This window comes from Bactrocera neohumeralis, chromosome 3, assembly GCF_024586455.1.
Source record: "Bactrocera neohumeralis isolate Rockhampton chromosome 3, APGP_CSIRO_Bneo_wtdbg2-racon-allhic-juicebox.fasta_v2, whole genome shotgun sequence".
Lineage (NCBI taxonomy): Eukaryota > Metazoa > Arthropoda > Insecta > Diptera > Tephritidae > Bactrocera > Bactrocera neohumeralis.
This window is the reverse complement of record NC_065920.1, coordinates 19,727,573-19,746,638: the sequence shown is the minus strand read 5'-3', so window position 1 is coordinate 19,746,638 and position 19,066 is coordinate 19,727,573. Positions and strand designations below refer to the sequence as shown.

At 36.2% G+C, this 19,066-nt stretch overlaps 2 protein-coding genes across 2 annotated transcripts in view; one reads left to right on the top strand and one right to left on the bottom strand.

Moving 5' to 3' along the window:
• Nucleotides 1-19,066, top strand: part of LOC126752947 (protein spaetzle 3) — an 80,423-nt gene that overhangs the window by 45,209 nt on the left and 16,148 nt on the right. The window contains exon 3 of the mRNA XM_050463998.1: nucleotides 7,007-7,140. Within this exon, the coding sequence (XP_050319955.1) occupies nucleotides 7,007-7,140 (134 nt within the window). The remainder of the gene's footprint in view (nucleotides 1-7,006; nucleotides 7,141-19,066) is intronic.
• On the bottom strand, nucleotides 760-1,679 carry LOC126752950 (C-type lectin 37Da-like). The gene is made up of 3 exons (XM_050464003.1): nucleotides 1,525-1,679; nucleotides 1,391-1,461; nucleotides 760-1,335 (listed from the first exon to the last, which is right to left on the bottom strand). Exons 1-3 carry the CDS (start codon nucleotides 1,607-1,609, stop codon nucleotides 874-876), a joined length of 618 nt encoding a protein of 205 aa, XP_050319960.1. The 5' UTR covers nucleotides 1,610-1,679; the 3' UTR covers nucleotides 760-873.

Genomic DNA, 19,066 nt, shown 5'->3' with positions numbered 1-19,066 from the left:
CCAGTTGTTCGCAGTAGATGGTAGAATTAAACGTCTGGCCATATGGGAACAGCTCATAGCGTATGAATCCCTTCCAATCCCACCAAACACACATCAAAACCTTCCTGGCCGTCAATACCGGCTTGGCCACTGTTTTGGACGACTCACCAGCTTTTGAACACAACCGTTTTCGCTTGATATTGTCGTATGTGATCCATTTTACGTCACCAGTCACCATCCGCTTCAAAACTGGAACGAGTTCGTTTCGTTTCAGCAGCATATTGCAAGCGTTGATTCGGTCCAGAAGGTTTTCTTTGCGTCAAATCATGCGACACCCAAACATCAAGCTTTTTTGTGTATCCAGCCTTCTGCACATGGTTTAAAATGGTTTGGTGACTAACTCCCATCTTCTGGGCGATGTCACGAGCTTACTCGGTGTTTTCCATGATTTGATCGGTATTCGTCGTCACAGGTCTTCCGCCGGCTGCCTTATCCATGGTGTCATTTTCACCCGCTCTGAATCGTCGAAACCATTTCTCCGTAGTTCGAAGTGATAGAACACCATCCTCTAAAACACCATTAATCTCACGGAACTTTTCTCTACCGGATTTGCCTTTAACGAAGGAAAACTTAAAAAAACGGGAATTTCGGCATTATTGAACTTTATGTTTTCACGTTTATAACTATTGAACGCAATATTCGCAACCTTTCAAAGATGCATAGTATTGCCTGATACGAGCTCTGTAGCGAAACTCAAAAGACAAAAAGGCGGAAGGGAGATATTTTCCAACCAATATTATAACTCTTTATTTTAACAATCAAAATCACATCAGCACACAAAGCTAGCTCACTAATAAATAAGAAAAAACAAAGATGTTTATTTACATATTATTATTACGCCCTGCAGTTTAACATATTTGCAGATTGTAGAAATACTTCCAGCAGTTTTGTGAAACCGCATTCCTCTGCTACATTCTCACAGTTTGATTTTGTGGCAAAATTACGAGCGGAATTTAACGGTGAACGCTTTTCGCAAATAACATGCATTTGTTTTGCACAATTATTATCGTTCATTACAAAAATATCATTGTGTAGTATGACTTGTACACAATCCTCCTCATCTCCCGCATTGTTAGGTTCGTTATGTCCAAAGAATGAATAAAGCATTGGACGTCCACTATTCAGCGACACGTATGTTCCTTCCACCGACAAATCGTTGCTACTTGTCCAAGCATGTATATCACTAAACATCGTCTTTAAGTACGCAAATAAAGCATTCTTTTCGGCCAACGATTCAATCGTTAGCAAATCACTGTCGTAAGAACGACAAAAATGCGCAGCTCCGAACCAATTCAGCTACAATTGAAAGACAATGTGTTTTATGTAAATAAAATTGTTTATGTTTGAGTACCTTTAAGCCCTGAGTAACTAAATAATACTTGCTGCCAACTTTAATAAAGGGGTGTAAAACCACATCTTCACCTGTGTATTAAGAAAAAATAATAATTAATAGTTAAATAAATTAATGAATAAAATTTGTATTACCTTCTTGTACCGATATGCTACTAGCAACAAATAATGAAGCATTAATGAAAAGTAAAATAAACGGAATATATCGCACGTCTGCCATAATTCAAGTATATTTTTTAAGCGTTGCGCGTCCAGTTGGTGGTGATGTGAAACATCAAATGAATATTTTGCAAGTTTTATAGATTATGTTGCTAAGAACAACAAGCTTTAAATAGCATATGTTTATGTATAAGAGTGTTTACCAAGCAGTGAATTCAATCAATTACGTTACTCGCACTCACAAATCATATGAACCGTTAGCACAAGTCGTGTATTTTCTCTCAAGCGATAAGAAGTTTTAAAAGGCGGTGTCAATTTGGTAATTTAAATGTGCATTATATAATATATGAATAAATATTTCATACTGGCTCAAAATAGACCAAATAATTTGATTCAAACCAAACATTTTTTTATGTTTTTTCTGAAGTTGTAAAAGTAGGGAATAGCAGCTAATTATGTTATAATCTAAAGTGAGAACAATGTCTTTATTTTGTGTGTATTTTAAAATAAAAATTCTCGTTGCCAACTAGTATTTTACTAACCAGTTTTATTTTTACTATCTTTGAGTCATACTGTGGACCAGTATTTTTGCTCACTCACATAATGCTACACCGAGTACTTGTGCAACATTCTCGTAAGGCACACTGATAAGACTTCATCGCTTATCGCAGTTCGTGACAGGATGAAGCAAAAACAAAATTATTTTAAATTTTGGTTTTTATAATTATAATTTAATATTAAGTCGTGCAGCAATTATTCTTATAGTGTATGTTTGCAATGCTCTGCAATATATGGGGTTTTCCCACTGTTTATCAGCTATCGCTTCATAAATAATAATACATAATTTTATATATAATAATTAATATAATAATTATTATATATATAATTATTGTATATATCACGTTGGAAAATATATCCCTTCCGCCTTTTTGTCTTTTGAATTTCGCTACCGAGCTCGTATCTGGCAATGCTATAACATCTTTGAAAGGTCTTGACAGAACCTACAAAACGACGCTATGAGTGATTAGTTTGGATATTCAGTTCACTAACGCCGAAATTCGCGTTATTTTAAAGTTTTTCTTCGTTAAAAGCAAATCCGCTAGAGAAACGTTCCGTGAGATTAATGGTGTGTTGGAAGATGGTACTCTATCACTTCGAATTACGGGGAAATGGTTTCGACGATTCAGAACCTGTGACGACGAAAGCCGATCAAATCATGGAAAACATCGAGTTAGACCGGCATGTGGCATCTCTTGACATCGCCCAGGTGATAGAAGTTAGTCACCAAACCTTTTTAAACAAACTGCAGAAGGCTGGATACACAGAAAAGCTTGATGTTTGGATGCGGCATGATTTGACGCAAAAAAACCTTCTGGACCGAATCAAGGCGTCAACGCCTGCGATATGCCGCTGAAACGGAACGAACTCGACCCATTTTTGAAGCGGATGGTGACTGGCGACGTAAAATGGATCACATACGACAATATCAAGCGAAAACGGTTGTGTTCGAAAGCCGGTGAGTCGTCCAAAACAGTGGCCAAGCCGGTATTGACGGCCAGGAAGGTTTTGCTGTGTATTTGGTGAGATTAGAAAGGAATCATCCACTATGAGCTGCTTCCATATGGCCAGACGCTTAATTCTACCATCTACTGCGAACAACTGGACAGCTTGAAGCTGACGGTCGACCAGAAGCGTTCAGAATTGGCCAACAGGAAGGGTGTAGTGTTCCACCAGGACAACGCCAGACCACACACTTCGTTGATGACTCGTTAGAAGCTTCGGTAGCTCGGATGGGAGGTTTTATCGCATCCACCATATAGCTCGAACCGAGCGCCAAGCGATTATCACCTGTTCCCTGGCGAAAGCCCTTGTTGGTGTAAAGTTGAACTCAAAAGAGGTTTGTGAAAAGTGACTGTCCGAGTTCTACGCAAATAAGGAGGGGGGTATTATGATGTTGCCGTCTAGATGGAAAAAGATTATCGAACGAAACGGCGCATATTTGAACCAAACCCGATCACTGTAACACTTTTTATAAAGCATTGAATAAAGAGCAAAAAAGCGGAAGGGAGATAGCTGGCAATCTAATAAAAGGTCTGGCTATTTTTTGGTCACGGTAGTATATCCTTCAAAATTTTTTTTACAATTTCGTAATTTCACTGCAAAAATCCCCAAAAGGTCGTTCGACATTGCAATGCACTTGATTGACATACTCCAATAAATAAACAGCCATATACATATGTACATATATATGCAACTGTGAAATATACAAAATATATATGCATGTATATACATATATATAAGTATATATTTGTATATAAGTATATGCAAAACACCATAAAAGCAATGTCAAATTAAAATTGCAATTGCAATTCTCGCTGCACTCGTTCTGCATTTTTGATGAGAAAAACCATTGCTGTGCACTTGCAACACACTGCGACAACTACTGCGCTGCGCTGTGCTCTGCATAATTTAACTGTGGCGAAGCGCAAAAATGCTGTAAATTGTGTGGATGAGGGAAATATGTCAGTGGCGCGCAAGCCCGAGAAGCGTCAATATGAAATGCAATGAGCCAATCAACAGGCGACTCATAAGGCGCCGATTGACAGTTTGAGATATCAAACGTTCGGTGCAACAGCAATGTGCAACGCAATAAAAATGACAATAATAATAAAAGCAGTAGCTTGCAAAGCTGTCAATTAAGCTGCGACAATGTTGCCTTTTTGTATGGCATTAATAATTTTTGTTGTTGTTATTGTTGCACTTATTATTATTGCTGCTATTGATGGTGATGACTCCGATTGCTGTGATTGCCACTGTGCGTGGAATGTTTGCCAAGTAGCCACAAAGCGGCAATTAAAGCATTGCAAAAACAAAAAGCAAACAACACAAACGAACAACAACAAGAAACACCGGCGGCAGCAGCAATACGCAGCGTCACGTATGCAAAACAACTTCCAGGCAGATTATGGCCGCTGATGATGTTGTTCAGATTGATGATGTTTGACTGATCGTAGGTGAGTTTGCGCCAAACAGGTTGCTGGTTGCTGCTGGCTGCCAGCTGTCTGTTGTTGTTGTAAATATAATTGTTGTTGCTGACGCGCTGTCAACGTTAGTCGAATGTGGGCGTGCTGTGTCAGCGTGGCAACACACTTGATTCAAGATAACAAAAAAAAAAAAAACAAAAAAAAAAACACAAACAAAGAGAAAAAAGAAATAATAAAAAGTCACTAAAAATATTAAAGAGCCATAAACACCTAGCAATTGTGGTAATTTAAAAATATTATTATAATATTTATTGCTACTTGCAAATATCACGACTTCCAAGTAGAGAGGAAGTATGGCATCTTCGCGATTGCGAACAATTGAAGTGTTTTTATATTTACTTATATAACTATGTCTTCCTGAAACGAAGAGCAGACATTGGTAGCTGTGATAAATTAGTAATGAGATTCGAAACAAGAACTAACAGTTGGTTTGCGAAGGCAACTAGGTAATTTTTACTTTTTAATAATGTTTTCTCGAAGTGTTTTTTTCATGAAACTGTGTGACGAATTGAACCAAAAAAGTGTTGTATGTTCAAACAACTTCAAATACACTTCTGAAATGGTCTCTCGTTTTTTTGGGATACCTACTGTCTCAGCCGTGTCGTAGGCGAAGTGAGGGAATCCATCCCATTAGTCGTCTGTAATAAGGAGCATTCCAAGATGATTTTCGAAACCTTATAGAATTAAACTTAAATTCGATACTCAATACTGCCCTTCCTTCCAGAGTTGAGTACAATAGGGTTGAATGGACAGCGATGCAGAGATATGTAACTATACGAATGGCTCTAAACTAGATAATCAAATAAGAATAAGGGCAAATAGTGCGTTGACAACAAGTAATATATCCATATATACAGATAGTCAGGCGACTTTGAGATCACTAAAATCTCTTAGGTTTTCATCCAAGATAGTGAATGTAAGTATCGATCTCTTAGTGAATCTAACAACTGGCAATGCCTTTCAGGAAATAGTTATATCCATGGTAACTGTGAACTAGTCAAAGCAGGCACCACCCTTCAACCAGAATCCGAAAAAGAGGGTATTGAATTTATATGCGATTAAATATAGATATTTAATCGAGAAATGTGTTATAGTTATAGCTTTGGTGTAATCAATCCCTGACATACTCTACAAGCAGATAAACGTGGCATAAATGGAATGACGACTATTAAAATTTGAAAGAAATGATATAATAACTTTAGTGAGTGTCCTTACATTTCTAATTAGCCGACATGCCAGCATACTAGAAACACTATACAATGGCTATTTTAGAAGCTGTCAGAAGGCATTGAATAGCAAGCGACTTGCAACTATTGGGCGAGGGTTTCTGGAAGATATGTCGAAGGTTGCGTAAATAAAAATTTCTATGTAAATGAACTTAATCAGGAACACAGGGTAGTTCAGAGATGAAGATATGTCGAAGGTTGCGAATAAAACTTTTTGTACAGATAAACCTAAGAGGGACCTAGGTTGGTTCAGAGCTGACATAAATGAATGAGTAGATTTTGGTCCTAGTTTTATAATGGGTCTTATACTGGGTGCGTAGCCAGACATCCACTCTACCCACCCTACCAACTAACTTGTACGCATTTGGTTCGGGTTCGTCTAAAATGAGATCATGGACTTTCCCAACGTTACTAGTTATCCGTTCTATTATGTACGCAGAATATACTGAAAATTATGTATAATATAATAATATTTTTGGAGAAAATATAATTTCTATATATAAATTTCGAAATAAATTTCTCAATCTGTACAACCTGAGTATATTATTACCTCAAATTGAAATATTAGAAACAAAGAAAACAACTCTATTGTGAATGAGCGCTTGAGAAGGACTACGAATATTTTGTGTACAATCAAGTAACCGCAGCCAACTTCATTCATAATTCCGATGTACTGAAACTTTGCAAAATCAACGTAGAACTACTTTCATACCTTCACTTGTCTACTGGGTGTTCTTTTTGCACTCATTTACCATACATATGATGTCAAGCTAAGAATTTTAACTATATCTAGAAATATTATTTTGAGTTGAAAAGTGCTACTTTCACAGCCGTTATGGCATATTTTCGTAATATTTTACGATTTTATATTTACTCTGTATCTGTCCGGCCTTACCTAGTACTTTGCTTATCTAGGAGCTTCGGAGTTCAGGGTACTGGAATTGGAAATTGGTTATCAAGAGTTGCGGTTCCACATGACATTAACATTAGCTTATATTAAACTGAACTGTGAGTCATAACAGCCAGCCATTATAACCTAACCTATAACTTAACCTATAACCTAACCTATAATCTAACCTATAATCTAACCTATAACCTAACCTAATATTTTACAATTTTATATTTACAAATTTTAAATATTTTATATTTCCAACAAACAACTGATGAGTTTTCTTTCTAAATTTCCAGATGCTAATAAAAAATCACCAATGCCCACAGTGACGCCAATACAGGGGCCAATATTCCTGAAAAATGGTACGGCGCCAGTGGTGCCGTTATTTTCATATCCCACACTCAACAACGGATCTTTCGTACAAATACCGGTAAGTGCAGAAATTGTATAATGAAACATAGTTGTGAAATAAAGAAATTTCACAAAAATTTAATAGATGGAAAATAAAAATATCTGAATATATACAAATTAAATATAAAATTTGTATTTTGACTCCATGAAAATACCGTATTCACAAAACTCACGAGTGTAAGCACTCGTTTTCAACATAACGCGACTAGTTTGTCCGGTACATGTGTATGTACATGTGTCTGTATGGTTTTATTATAAATGATATTTAAAAGGCGTTAGAGCAGTTCAATAGTCGCTATTCCGCATAATTTGCATAGATGATAAATGTGCAGATAATTGTCAATAGTTAATGGCCAATGAGGTGATCTATTTATACATATATGGTTCATAAAATACACTAGTCAACAACAATTTGCAGTATATACTTGAAAATACATTGATAATACATTGTGAAAAAATTTCTGATTATCATTATAATATTTCTAAATTTATTTTTGAAAATTAAAAAAAAAATATGTATTGATTTCTTCAACAAAAAACATAAATATAATGAAGCGCAAATATCAAATTTATCGTTGGATTTAATTTTGTATATTTTTAAATTTTTAAAATTTTTCTATGATTTCGAATACTAATGCAAAAAATAGTGCTTTGTTTTCCTTTGCCATTATTTAGTATTTTCTTATAGAGGCACTAAATATATTATCGGATTTATATCAATATTTATACATATTCGGCAAAGTGTAATAAATAATCTAGTTTGACAGTTTTGAAGGCCGAAAATATTTACGTCTCTTCTCCAAATAGTTTCGCTTGCATTTTAAATTATTTGAATTTATTGTTTTTGATCAATATGCAGAATAACTTTTTATAACGTGTTAGAAAAACAATATATTTGAATTCTATTATTTAAATGTTGATAAAATGGAATTTATGCACGAAGCTAAAAAATCTTTGATAAGACACAAGTATTGCAGATATTTCGCAACTACAGTTTTTAGCCAAAAAAAATCATAATTTTTTTATTTCGACAAATTTTAATAATACCCAACAATTGCCCTCCTCCCGCCTTACCGACGCGAGGGGCGCAATCTGCAAATGAGCGGAATTAGCCGAGTCTTCAAGGGTAAGAGAGTTTTTAAGCTGCTCTATTCTAGAAATAAAATTGCTTTGTTTTAACTGAAGTGCGATTTCAATGGATTAAATATTGAAACATATCTCTTTGCATCAAAGAACTTTCGAATATCTTTGATTTGATACCAATATTTCAATATTGAATTTATTTGAATTTTTTTTCAAACAGGTGGCAACATTTCGCAATAATAATTTAATAAACATCCGTCTCAGCGCTATATAGTTTGTTAGGCATATTGTCATAAATGTAATTCAATTTTAAAATTTTCATTTAAGTGGCAACCCTTGTAAAACATATTTTTCACGTAAGCCTTTTTAATGCTCGTTAGCTTGATACTCATATTGTAAATAATATACTAATTTATTTCATTAATTGAATTGAATACAAAGTTTAAACAGGTGGCAATACTCCATAAAAACTTTCATAGCTTTGAACTATCCTGTACTTCTAGATTTTAATATGGTGTACACATTTCACTTTTTTCAACTTTTAACTTTTTTTATTTCTGAAAAAGGTGGCAACCTTGTATTTTTCATTTGATTTTAAACCGAACGATAATTGAACCAAACAAACGTAACTAAATTTTTGAAATTTTATTTTCAACTTTATCAATTATTTTATATTGAAAACAGGTGGCAACCTTGTAATTTTTATTATTTTTTAAGTAATCCGAAAATAAAACCAAACAACCGAAACTAAAGTATACAAAATTGCAAGATCGCGTCACGGAAACTCGCGAGGATCAACGGGGTAGAGTTAACAATTAAGGACCTACCAAGTACCTGGGGGCCAGTCTCTGCATAGCGGTAGCACTATTCAACCTGCCACCAATCGAGATTGCAATGGAAAGCTTGGCAGCGAAATCAGCAGCAAGATTGGCAGAGTTAGATAAATTTTCCATTATAATCTTAGAGCATAGCCCGACCACACATTCTCACGTTTTATCTGGGAAAGAAGGTATCAAATTAACTTTAAAGATTATGCGGGGGCTCACAACCCACCAACGAAACTTTTAACATCTACACGGACCGGATTAGCAATGATGGATGAAGTCGGTCCGAGATGTTTTGCGCGGAGCTGGATCTCAGGCGATCCTTCAAGAAACCAGAAAATAGCGATCTAGTAACTCATGAAACGACATAAAGAAAATCAATAGAAAAGCGGCAATTTGAGCAATAGTTTCACATTGGCAGAGTTCTTAGAAGTAGAGAGGCGGTAGATATAGTGGCTGCCGGAAAGCGGCTACATCCGCTTAGCTTCCGAACTAGTTGAGGAAAGCAACTGAAAGAACTGACAGGACGTATCAGATAAAGATGAAGTACCTTAAAGGCATTCAGGACCGCTAAGAAACAAGTATGCTTTTTATTTACACGGTCTCGAAAAGACTGCAAGACGGACGAAACTCTTGCCAACAAAAGCTACTTTGAGACTGAGACTCAGATCCTTCTCTCGACGAACAAAAATTACGATCTATAAGTCCCTCATTGTTCCTGTCCTATATAATATACAGTATAGAAACAGGTTGTACAAGATGAGCTTTAGCAAAAAGTTCCTTCGATCCGAGACCAATGGATGGACAATGGAAGCAAGGACGCCCACGTATCGTATGCAAGGGTCATGTGCATCACGATCAGTCTCTATTTGGATTGTATAACTATCGCGACCACGCAAAGAATAAAGTTAACTGGCGAAGTGTTATGTTCTCGGCTTAGACCGGCCCATGGTTTAAGTGCCAAAGCAGAAGAGAAAGAAGCGATGATTAAAATCGATATCGATACAAGTTTATGATAAGTTTGATGATAAAATAGGGATAGCATTGACTAACTATACAGATCTCTCAGACCTAAATTGAATCAAACGTTTTTATTCCTTCAAAGTTATTGAAGATTTTTATATCCGTATGAAAGATTGCTCACACTGTAACATATAAGCAAGTAGTGTTTTTTGACTCGCTTCGCGACTGATTGCTTTAGACTTGGATGGGTTTCGTCAGGGATGATGACATAATGAGTCTTTACATGAACAAATATCTGCAAACTTGCAACAATTGATGTATTTCTTTGTAATTAAAATTCTGTAGACAAAAACAGCCATAAGAAGGGGAAGCAATAATTTGTTTATAAATATTTGAACAGAGAAACTAAAGACTGTCGCTTGGTTAATGACCACGCTTACGATGGCAGACATGTCTAGGCCAGAATAAGATGCGAACTGAATGCGAAAAGAGTCCGTATTTTTAACCCAGAAAGTGTGAAAGCAAAAGTGGAAGATAAGGAAAGTAATTTTAAAAAAAGCAAGACAAATTTTTACTGGAAGAGATTTCTGAGATTATAAAAATAAATATAAATTATTAAAAAAAATAAATAAATAATTTATGTGTTCAAAAATTGATTGTAAAGTCGAAAAAACAACAACAATAAATAATTTCTTTGCTGACATGTGGCACATAAATCAAACGGTGGAGCGCCAACAGGTGTTGAGCGTGAATCAATTGAAAAAGGGTATAAAGCAATATATCAAGGGAAGTTGCGAAAATGAGTAGGTAGTGATTGAGAAGGATTAAACGACGCACGCTGCCTTTCAACGGCACGCGCACAACAACAAAACTAACATGCAGGTGGTGCTGCGCATGCGCACGTCACACAGCTAAAAAAAAAAGCGCATACACGTATATCTTATCAAATAACACGCTAAGCAGCCACAATAAAAGCGCGATTTGTGACGAAATTCGTTTCAATAATTTTTAAAATGAATACCAAATGCGTTGCACGAAGGTCAATAGCCAAATCAAAATGTGAATATTCTTCTTAAACGCAAATCGCGCGCTAAGTAGCAAACGCCACTTTTGCATTGTTGTTGTTGCTGTTTTTGTTATTTTTACGACGCTGACGCTTTTAAATTGTTCTCATTTTCATTTAAATATAAATTTTAAATTTCTAACAAATTTTATTGTTATTTAATGAATTCTTCTGCGCCGCGCTTGTCACACTGCCCTAACGCGCCACGCTCCTCTTAGCGCACTTCTTTTCTATTTTAAATTTTTAAAGTTTTTTTTTGCGAATTTCAACAAACGCGTTTCTTCAGCACATTGCTGCGTCTATGCGCGACCTTCAGTTATCAAAACGGCGAAATCATTTCCGCAAACGTTGAAATGTGTTCGATAAAAACAGAGGCTTGTTGTGTTGAGTGAGGAAGAGAAGGAATGTGCTGGCAGTGGGGCAAGCCCAATTCGCTATTAACTTCAACATTTGCAAAACATGCGTGTTTTTTGATAAAAACGTGCGTGTTGAAAGTTGAAGTAGGCTGATTTTAATAATGTCTAAATGGCATTCGGATGCTTCTATAAATATGCGTGAAGTCTGAAAGGTGATATTGAACAAATATAAATTGTATAAAAAGTTATTTTACTTGATTTTGGTACGCCAGTTTGTATGGCAGCTTTATACTATAGTGATCCGATCTCAATTATTTTTTCGAAGATTGCACAATTGCCTTAGGCAACAGTCCATTCCAAATTTCGTGAAGATACCTCGTCAAATAAAAAAGTTTTCCATACAAGGTCAAGACTTTGATTGTTCAGTTTGTATGGCGGCCATAACCTATAGTTATCCGATATCGGCGATTCCAACTAATAAGCAGCTCCTTGAGTAAAAAAATACGTATGCAAAATTTCAGATCGATATCTCAAAAACGGAGGTACTAAATCGACTAAGCTCGTTACGTACATATGTACATATGTATATATTTTATAGGATCTCCAACGTTTCTTTCTGGGTATTATAAACTTTTTGTCAAACCAATTTAAGGGTAATAAGCTTACTTAAATGAGAGCTTAAGATACCAGTCGATAGGTAGGTTAGGTTGGGTTACAATGGCCGGCTGTCACGCCAAACATAGACCTACTGGTTTTTGATTCATCAACTAGTCCCTTGAAGCGAAGCTTCTAGATATATGAGACGGGTTCTAGATAATGCTGAACAGAAGCTTTAAAGGTGCTTCAGCGTTTCTCGTATGCTTACTTTCCAACAATTTCTGTATGTGTCGTCGTTACTTAAGTATACCCATCCTGCGAGCTGCCAGCAGATTGTGAATTGTCATTAGACCAACAACCGTCCTTATAGAAGTAACCAGTTATTATTATGAAGAGTGTAAGTTTTCTAAATGAGATGATCAGAGAAAATAATGACTCTCTATCACAAGCACGTAATGAACGGAGACTATACTAGAGAGAAGATTGAGTAGCTGTAGCTCATCTAAAACGTAACATAAAGATTTATCAAAAAAAAAGAAACAATTCGACAACCAAAGCCATTTAAAAGCTATTCTAGCATATTTTATAATTAGTGTTAGTAACTCCAATGAAAATTGCACCAAAACTTCTAAGGATGAATTCCTAAGAGTTTTTATCTATACCTTTAGGAATAGTTCACTACCAATTTGATTTTTATCGAAATAAAATTGTAAGCCTCCAGATTCAAAATGTAAAATATTACTACAATGGTAACTCGATAAGACTTTGAAAGCCAGAATAATCTATTACAAAGAAGGGTTCCTAAAAGAACATGTGTCTGAACACTCGGAAATCCTCACACACTTTGACTTCATACCGAATCACTTGGATCATGGATCAAAGCTTGGGGGGAAGGTTGGTGATGGGGTTTACAGTCAGGAGCTCGCTATCAACTCCCGCTTCAGATTTTCTGACTATTACAGTGTTTTCCAAGCCGAAGTTGCAGCCATTAAGGTAGCAGTAGATTTACTGCTCCAGAGTGCAGCCGCCTTCAGAGAAGTAACCATCTACTCAGATAGCAAAGCGGCGTTACCAGCTTTGACAGTGCGGGCTGATCAAGTAGTGCCTAACATCGCTATAAATAGCAACGAGAGTCTTTGTGATAAGACTATAATGGGTGCTAGGCCACAGCGGAATCACAGAAAATTGTAGAGCTGATAAGCTATCAAAAAAAGGTATCATAGAATGGGAGCGGATCGGTGCTCCTGCATCCGCGTTCTACTACTAGATAGTTGTACTTCACGGAAGCTTGGCAAGCGCTGAGCCAGCATGTTACATACGCATTTTGGCCCAAGATCGATAGCAAAAGATCGAGTGATCTTTTGACCCTCAAGTAAGATCAGCATCTCCTTAGTTGTGGAGCCTTTAACAGGCCTTGCCTCATTGGTGTCCACGCAGTAAGGCTGGGAATCCTACCAGACGCCATCTGCAAAAGCTGTATGTAAGAAGATGAGGCGAAAACAACTCAACACTTCCTTCTTAACTGTCCCGCGTTTGGGAGGTCAAGACTTTACCTTTAGTGTTGGCTTCTAAGCTTTTTGCCAATTTATAAGATCGAATATAAAGTTCTTCTTTTCGATGGCTTCATGAAGGACCACATATACCAGTCCACGTGCGATCTTTGATCAGCCATCTGACCTACTAACCTATTATAAAGACAATTTATTTCTAAAATATCATAATGATTTTTTCACTGAACTCCCCGCTTAACTCAAAGTTCATATACCTTTTTCATATAATTATTTTGAAGTCAAGGGTTTTTTTGCAACCTTTCCAGCAGCCAATGCCTTCGCTTTTAGCAACTCAATACTAATTAAATTAGTTTAAGCAATTTGTTATAGACTTTCGAGACAAAAACACCCATAGCAAATGCAACAACTAGTTGTCTCGGGGGACTAAACTATAATACATAACAATATAAAACAAAACAAAGAAGCAAACCTATTGATTTGTTTTACTTTGTTAACATCGTAAATTAATTTGACTTCATCACAGCTAAATAACTAAAAACAAAGAGTGCTCTTAGTTCACTAATTCAAGGTCCTTAACTAGTGACTGTGAAAAGTGCTACGCTTTGTGGGGCTTACTTGTTTTATATTATGTAAAGTATATATGTATTTATATTTTTATATATACATTTGTATATGTTTATGTGTGTTTTATATATTTTTGCTGCTCTGAGTCATATGACAATGTTACTAAATATTAGTTAATTGCTGGTTAATTAGTAAATTCCTACAAAATTAGGTGAAGTGGCTTTTGGTCTTGCAAAAAGTGGCCTGGGTGTGGTTGAAATATAGAAAGTTTGATCACTTCGTTTAATTGACTAATGAAGGGAACAGCAATTTTAGTTTTTATAAAAAATCCACATTTAAATATAATTGGTTTGTGACTTTAAACTGTCACAAACCCTGTGTTTAATGGTCGATTAAAATTGTATACTCAAATTTATCTGGTTCAACTGTTAACTAAACTAGCTGCTTAACTACTTTGGATATACTTGTGATTGGAATGCTTTCGTTTTTTGTTTAATTGGTAAAATTACTAAGTAATTATCCATTTAAAGCAGTAATATTTGTTAATAACAGGTAATCGAATTTATAAAAAAGTACTCACTCTGTGTAAATGTGCTTTTCAAACCATTTTGAGTGGCAAACAGTAATACAAAATATTTTATTATTTAAAAAACAATATTTTTTTAAAAACGAAAAAACTTTTATTTTGTGTTTTCCTTTTTTTTTATTATATGAAAAAGTTAAAAAATGCGTATTTAAAAAATTTAATTTATTTTAAATTCGATAGTTCATTTGAAAAAATTTTGTATTTCTTTAACACCATAGCCGCTGTTCAGAAGGCACTCCGAAAAAATGACGATTTTTTTGCATAAAATTATATCAAATTCAAAAATCAAAAAAATATTACTTTAGATGAATACAGGTAGTGATCGAAGCGTTAGTTAAAATTTTGATTTTTGACAAAATGGCGGCTTCCCAAAAACAAGTAGATTTTTTGAGGAAAAATGTACATTTCTAAATTTTTTATACCATTGAAAATATATCTGAGAAGGACGTGTGAAAATTTCAAGTCGATCCCTCATGCCATTTCGCAGAAATTTTCTTCAGCGTCTCTCAAAACAACTTCTCGAGAAAAACGCGTTTAAAGTTATGTTATAAAATAAGAATAATATACTAGGATAGCTAGCGAGATGGCGAGTGAAAAACAAACACCCTTTTTTTTTTTAAAATTCGAGAAATCATAAAATCTCTGATTTGCGGATTTCAAAGATGTTGGTTATTAAATAAGAGATTAGTTATTTCTAGAATAATCCACAAGAATAAGAAAAAAATCTCTCAAAAACAGATATTCAAACATAGCACAACCTGGGGTTCTCTGCATCTCTATGCACTGGTGCTACATACATAGCTGTTGTGAGAGCAATTCTGCTGTACGTTGCAGTAGTATGGTGGACAGGCGTATGGAAATCCAACTACCGGAAGCCAATAGAAATGGTTCAGAGGCTGGCTACGCTGTTAATAACGAGAGCTATAAGAACAATTCCAACGCCGGCTCTTGAACTGGTACTAAACCTGCCGCCTATGGACCTCTTTGCTGAAAACTCCGCAGCAAAATCGTCGGTACGACTACTGGCTGCAGGAGAATAGAACCTTCGGGCATAGCTCGGTGGGTAATGGCGGTTTGGCAAACACCGACTACTTTTCAACTGGAAAAGAAGGTTCAAAGTAAATTTAGAAAAATATGGTTGGCGTAAAGGTATGTTAGTTACGCGCAACACTCTAAACATTTATACGGATGGCTTGAAAATGGACGATAAAGTTGGTGCGGGGATATACTGTCCAGAGTTAGGCATAAGGCAGCCAATGATCAACATTGGGAAACCCATGCATTGTCTATCCGACGATCTGGACAGAAGCATGGTAAAGAAAATCAAAATCCAATGGAACAAGCTACCTGGGAGCAAAACTGCAAAAGTTGTTTGGATAATTATACAGGGTTTGTCCGGAAGGTAATAAGATAATAGGACTGATTTTCTTCCGCCGCGACTCTACTTTGAGCACGCACCAACTGGATCCGGTAGAGGGCGTTCCTAGCTAACGAACGAACGGCTGGTCAGTTGTCTCCGAGTACCTGGAGATTCAGGACAAACATTTTCGTGCGACGTGTTTCTGTGAGTGGAGCAATGCTGCGTTCGTTAGAGCAGAGGCTGTTGCGAGTGGAAGGGTGCAAAGAAATTTTGAACATGTGTGAAAGTGATTTTTGAATAACGTAATCACAGGTGACGAGTCATGGATCTTTGAGTATACTCCCGAGACAAAGAGGCAATCTTCCGAGTGGTAACGCCGGCGTCTCTTCGTCCAAAAAAGAGAAGAATGAGCAAATCCAAAGTGAAAACGATGCTCATTGTTTTTTTTTTTTGGCATCAAAGGCATTGTACACCATGAATTTATTCCTCCTGCACAAACCGTCAACGCCAAGTTTTATGTGGAAGTCTTCAATAGACTCAAACGAAGGGTCAATCGGGTATTATATCCGATATAGCAGCCGATTGGAAGTTGCACTACAGCCCAGGTTTGGCTTTTCCAGACAGAGGGGATCCAAGCAGCATGCAGGTCGGCTTAAAGGCAATTCCGGAAAATAACTTCCGTGACGCCTCCAATGCTTGGAAATCGCGCTAGCAACGCTGCATCGACGCAGAAGGAGCCTATTTTGAAAGTTTTTAAAGAATTGTAACGATTGGTTCAATAAATTTTTTTAAATCGACTCAGTTCTCTTACTTTCCGCACTGAACTGTACTGAAAATATCCTCTCATAGCGATTTTTTACGTGTCACCAATGGAAAAAGCCGCACTCAATGCAGGTGTGGAGGACCTTTTGCTTTATCGCTTCGATTGGGTTTAGCTAGAAAAATACTTAATACTTAAATGCCAAAGAACTAAAATATGGCAAGTCTAAATTGGCTCTGTAACGGCGCGAACATTTTTTTTCGACGATGGTGCCGTTCTCATTGCTGAGGAAAACTTCGTATGTGTTTTAAGACAATACTTTTCCTTCTTTGACAGCTATTATATGATATTGCAATATAGAGTTAGTGCCTTATTTAATATGATAAAGAATAATTCGACCATATTTTTTCAGGTAATGACAGTTAAAAAGAGGACAAAATACACATATTGGAATATTATTTTTGGAATAAATACTGAATGATGCCTAAAACAAATCCAGAAAAAGAACTAAAACTAAATTAATTTCATATTAGTAAAAATGTTAAGGTTTAACTTAGAAAAAAATTTGCTATAATTTCGAATTATTCTTAGTCCTCAACCAAGTTGAATTCACCTCATTTAACCTTTGTGAACAAGTGCTTACCGGATGCCATCCAACCAACTGCAAATGTTGGCAAGAAATCGTGCCGGAGCATTTATGTTAGAACATTAAAGCGCATCACATGTTATGCTTTAGTTACATTAAAAATTATTGCAAATTGTTGGCGTTCTAATTCAAAAATCGTGCAGCAGATATACAAATTATACAAAATAAAACAAACGAAGCGCTAAAGACTTCATATTGCATTAAAGCTTTGCGTTTTGACTAAGAAAATTGCCTGGAAACTAAGAAGACGGCTACAAATTAAAATGTTAGATGGCATTGCAAGGTCTTTGCGACATAGCGGTAAACTGTAAGCAACTTGGTGAATAAATGACATACAACATGCTTAGAGGAATATACCCTTCACAATAACAAAAAAATTATAATAAGTATGTGTTCCACACAAAATTAGCCAGTGTTGCCGTACTTATAATATACTGGGTGTTTTTCTAGAAATTAATTTCGATATTACCTAGAGGAGAGTAGAAAGATAATCGCTTTTTATTTGTTAGAGCATTTTTTATTCGTTTTATCCACTTCTTTGTCTTGAATCAGTCGAAATTAACATTTTTGGACTTCAGTCGACCTATAAAACATGCCAATCCGGAAACGAGCAGTATTGGCATAAATGAGTTGACATCCAACCAATAAACTCTAAATAAATATGGAAGTGATGATGACACCCGCGCCGTTAGTTCCGCTTTCTCCAGACTGAATAAGGAAGCAAAGCAAATGGGTCTGGCGGTGAACGAGAGAAAGACGAAATATCTCCTGTCATCAAACAAACAGTGGTCGTACTTGCGACTTGGCTCTCACGTCACTGTTGACAGTCACAACTTTGAAGTCGTAGAGAATTTCGTCTATCTTGGAACCAGCATTAACAACTATAACAACGTCACTGTCGAAATCCAACGCAGAATAACTTTTATTCTACTTCGGACTGACTAGGAAATTGAGAAGTAAAGTCCTCTCTCGACGTACAAAGACCAAATTCTACAAGTCACTCATTACATCCGTCCTGCTATATGGTGCAGCGGCTTGGACGATGACATCAAATGATGAGTCGACGTTACGAGTTTTCTAGAAAAAATTTCTGCGAAAGATTTATGGTTCTTTACGCGTTGGCCACGGCGTATATCGCATTCCATGGAACGATGAGCTGTATGAGATATACGACGAAGTTGACATAATTTATCGAATTAAGAGACAGCAGATAGATCATTCTGTTCGAATGGACGAAAACACTCCATCTCAGAAAGTAATCGACGCAGTACCCGCCAGGGGAAGCAGAGGAAGAGAAAGACCTCCACTCCGTTGGAAAGACCAGGTGGAGAAGGACCTGGTGTAATATGACCACTTGTAATATGTGCCTAGCTTTAATCCTATACTTGTATTCATAAAATAAAAAAAAGATACTCGTATAATTTAAAAATCATAGATGGTGTAAAAACACATAAACAAATTTTCAAAACAAACCCACAAAACAAAAAATCCATAGACAAATTCTTTATGACACCGCTTTTTATCACCGTCAAATCGTATTAGCACGATTTTAGCAATTAAACGGCATACACCCCGCCAACAGCTTGTGCTGCTTCTTCCTTCTGCTTCATCAACTGTCAAAGGTTGTGCTAC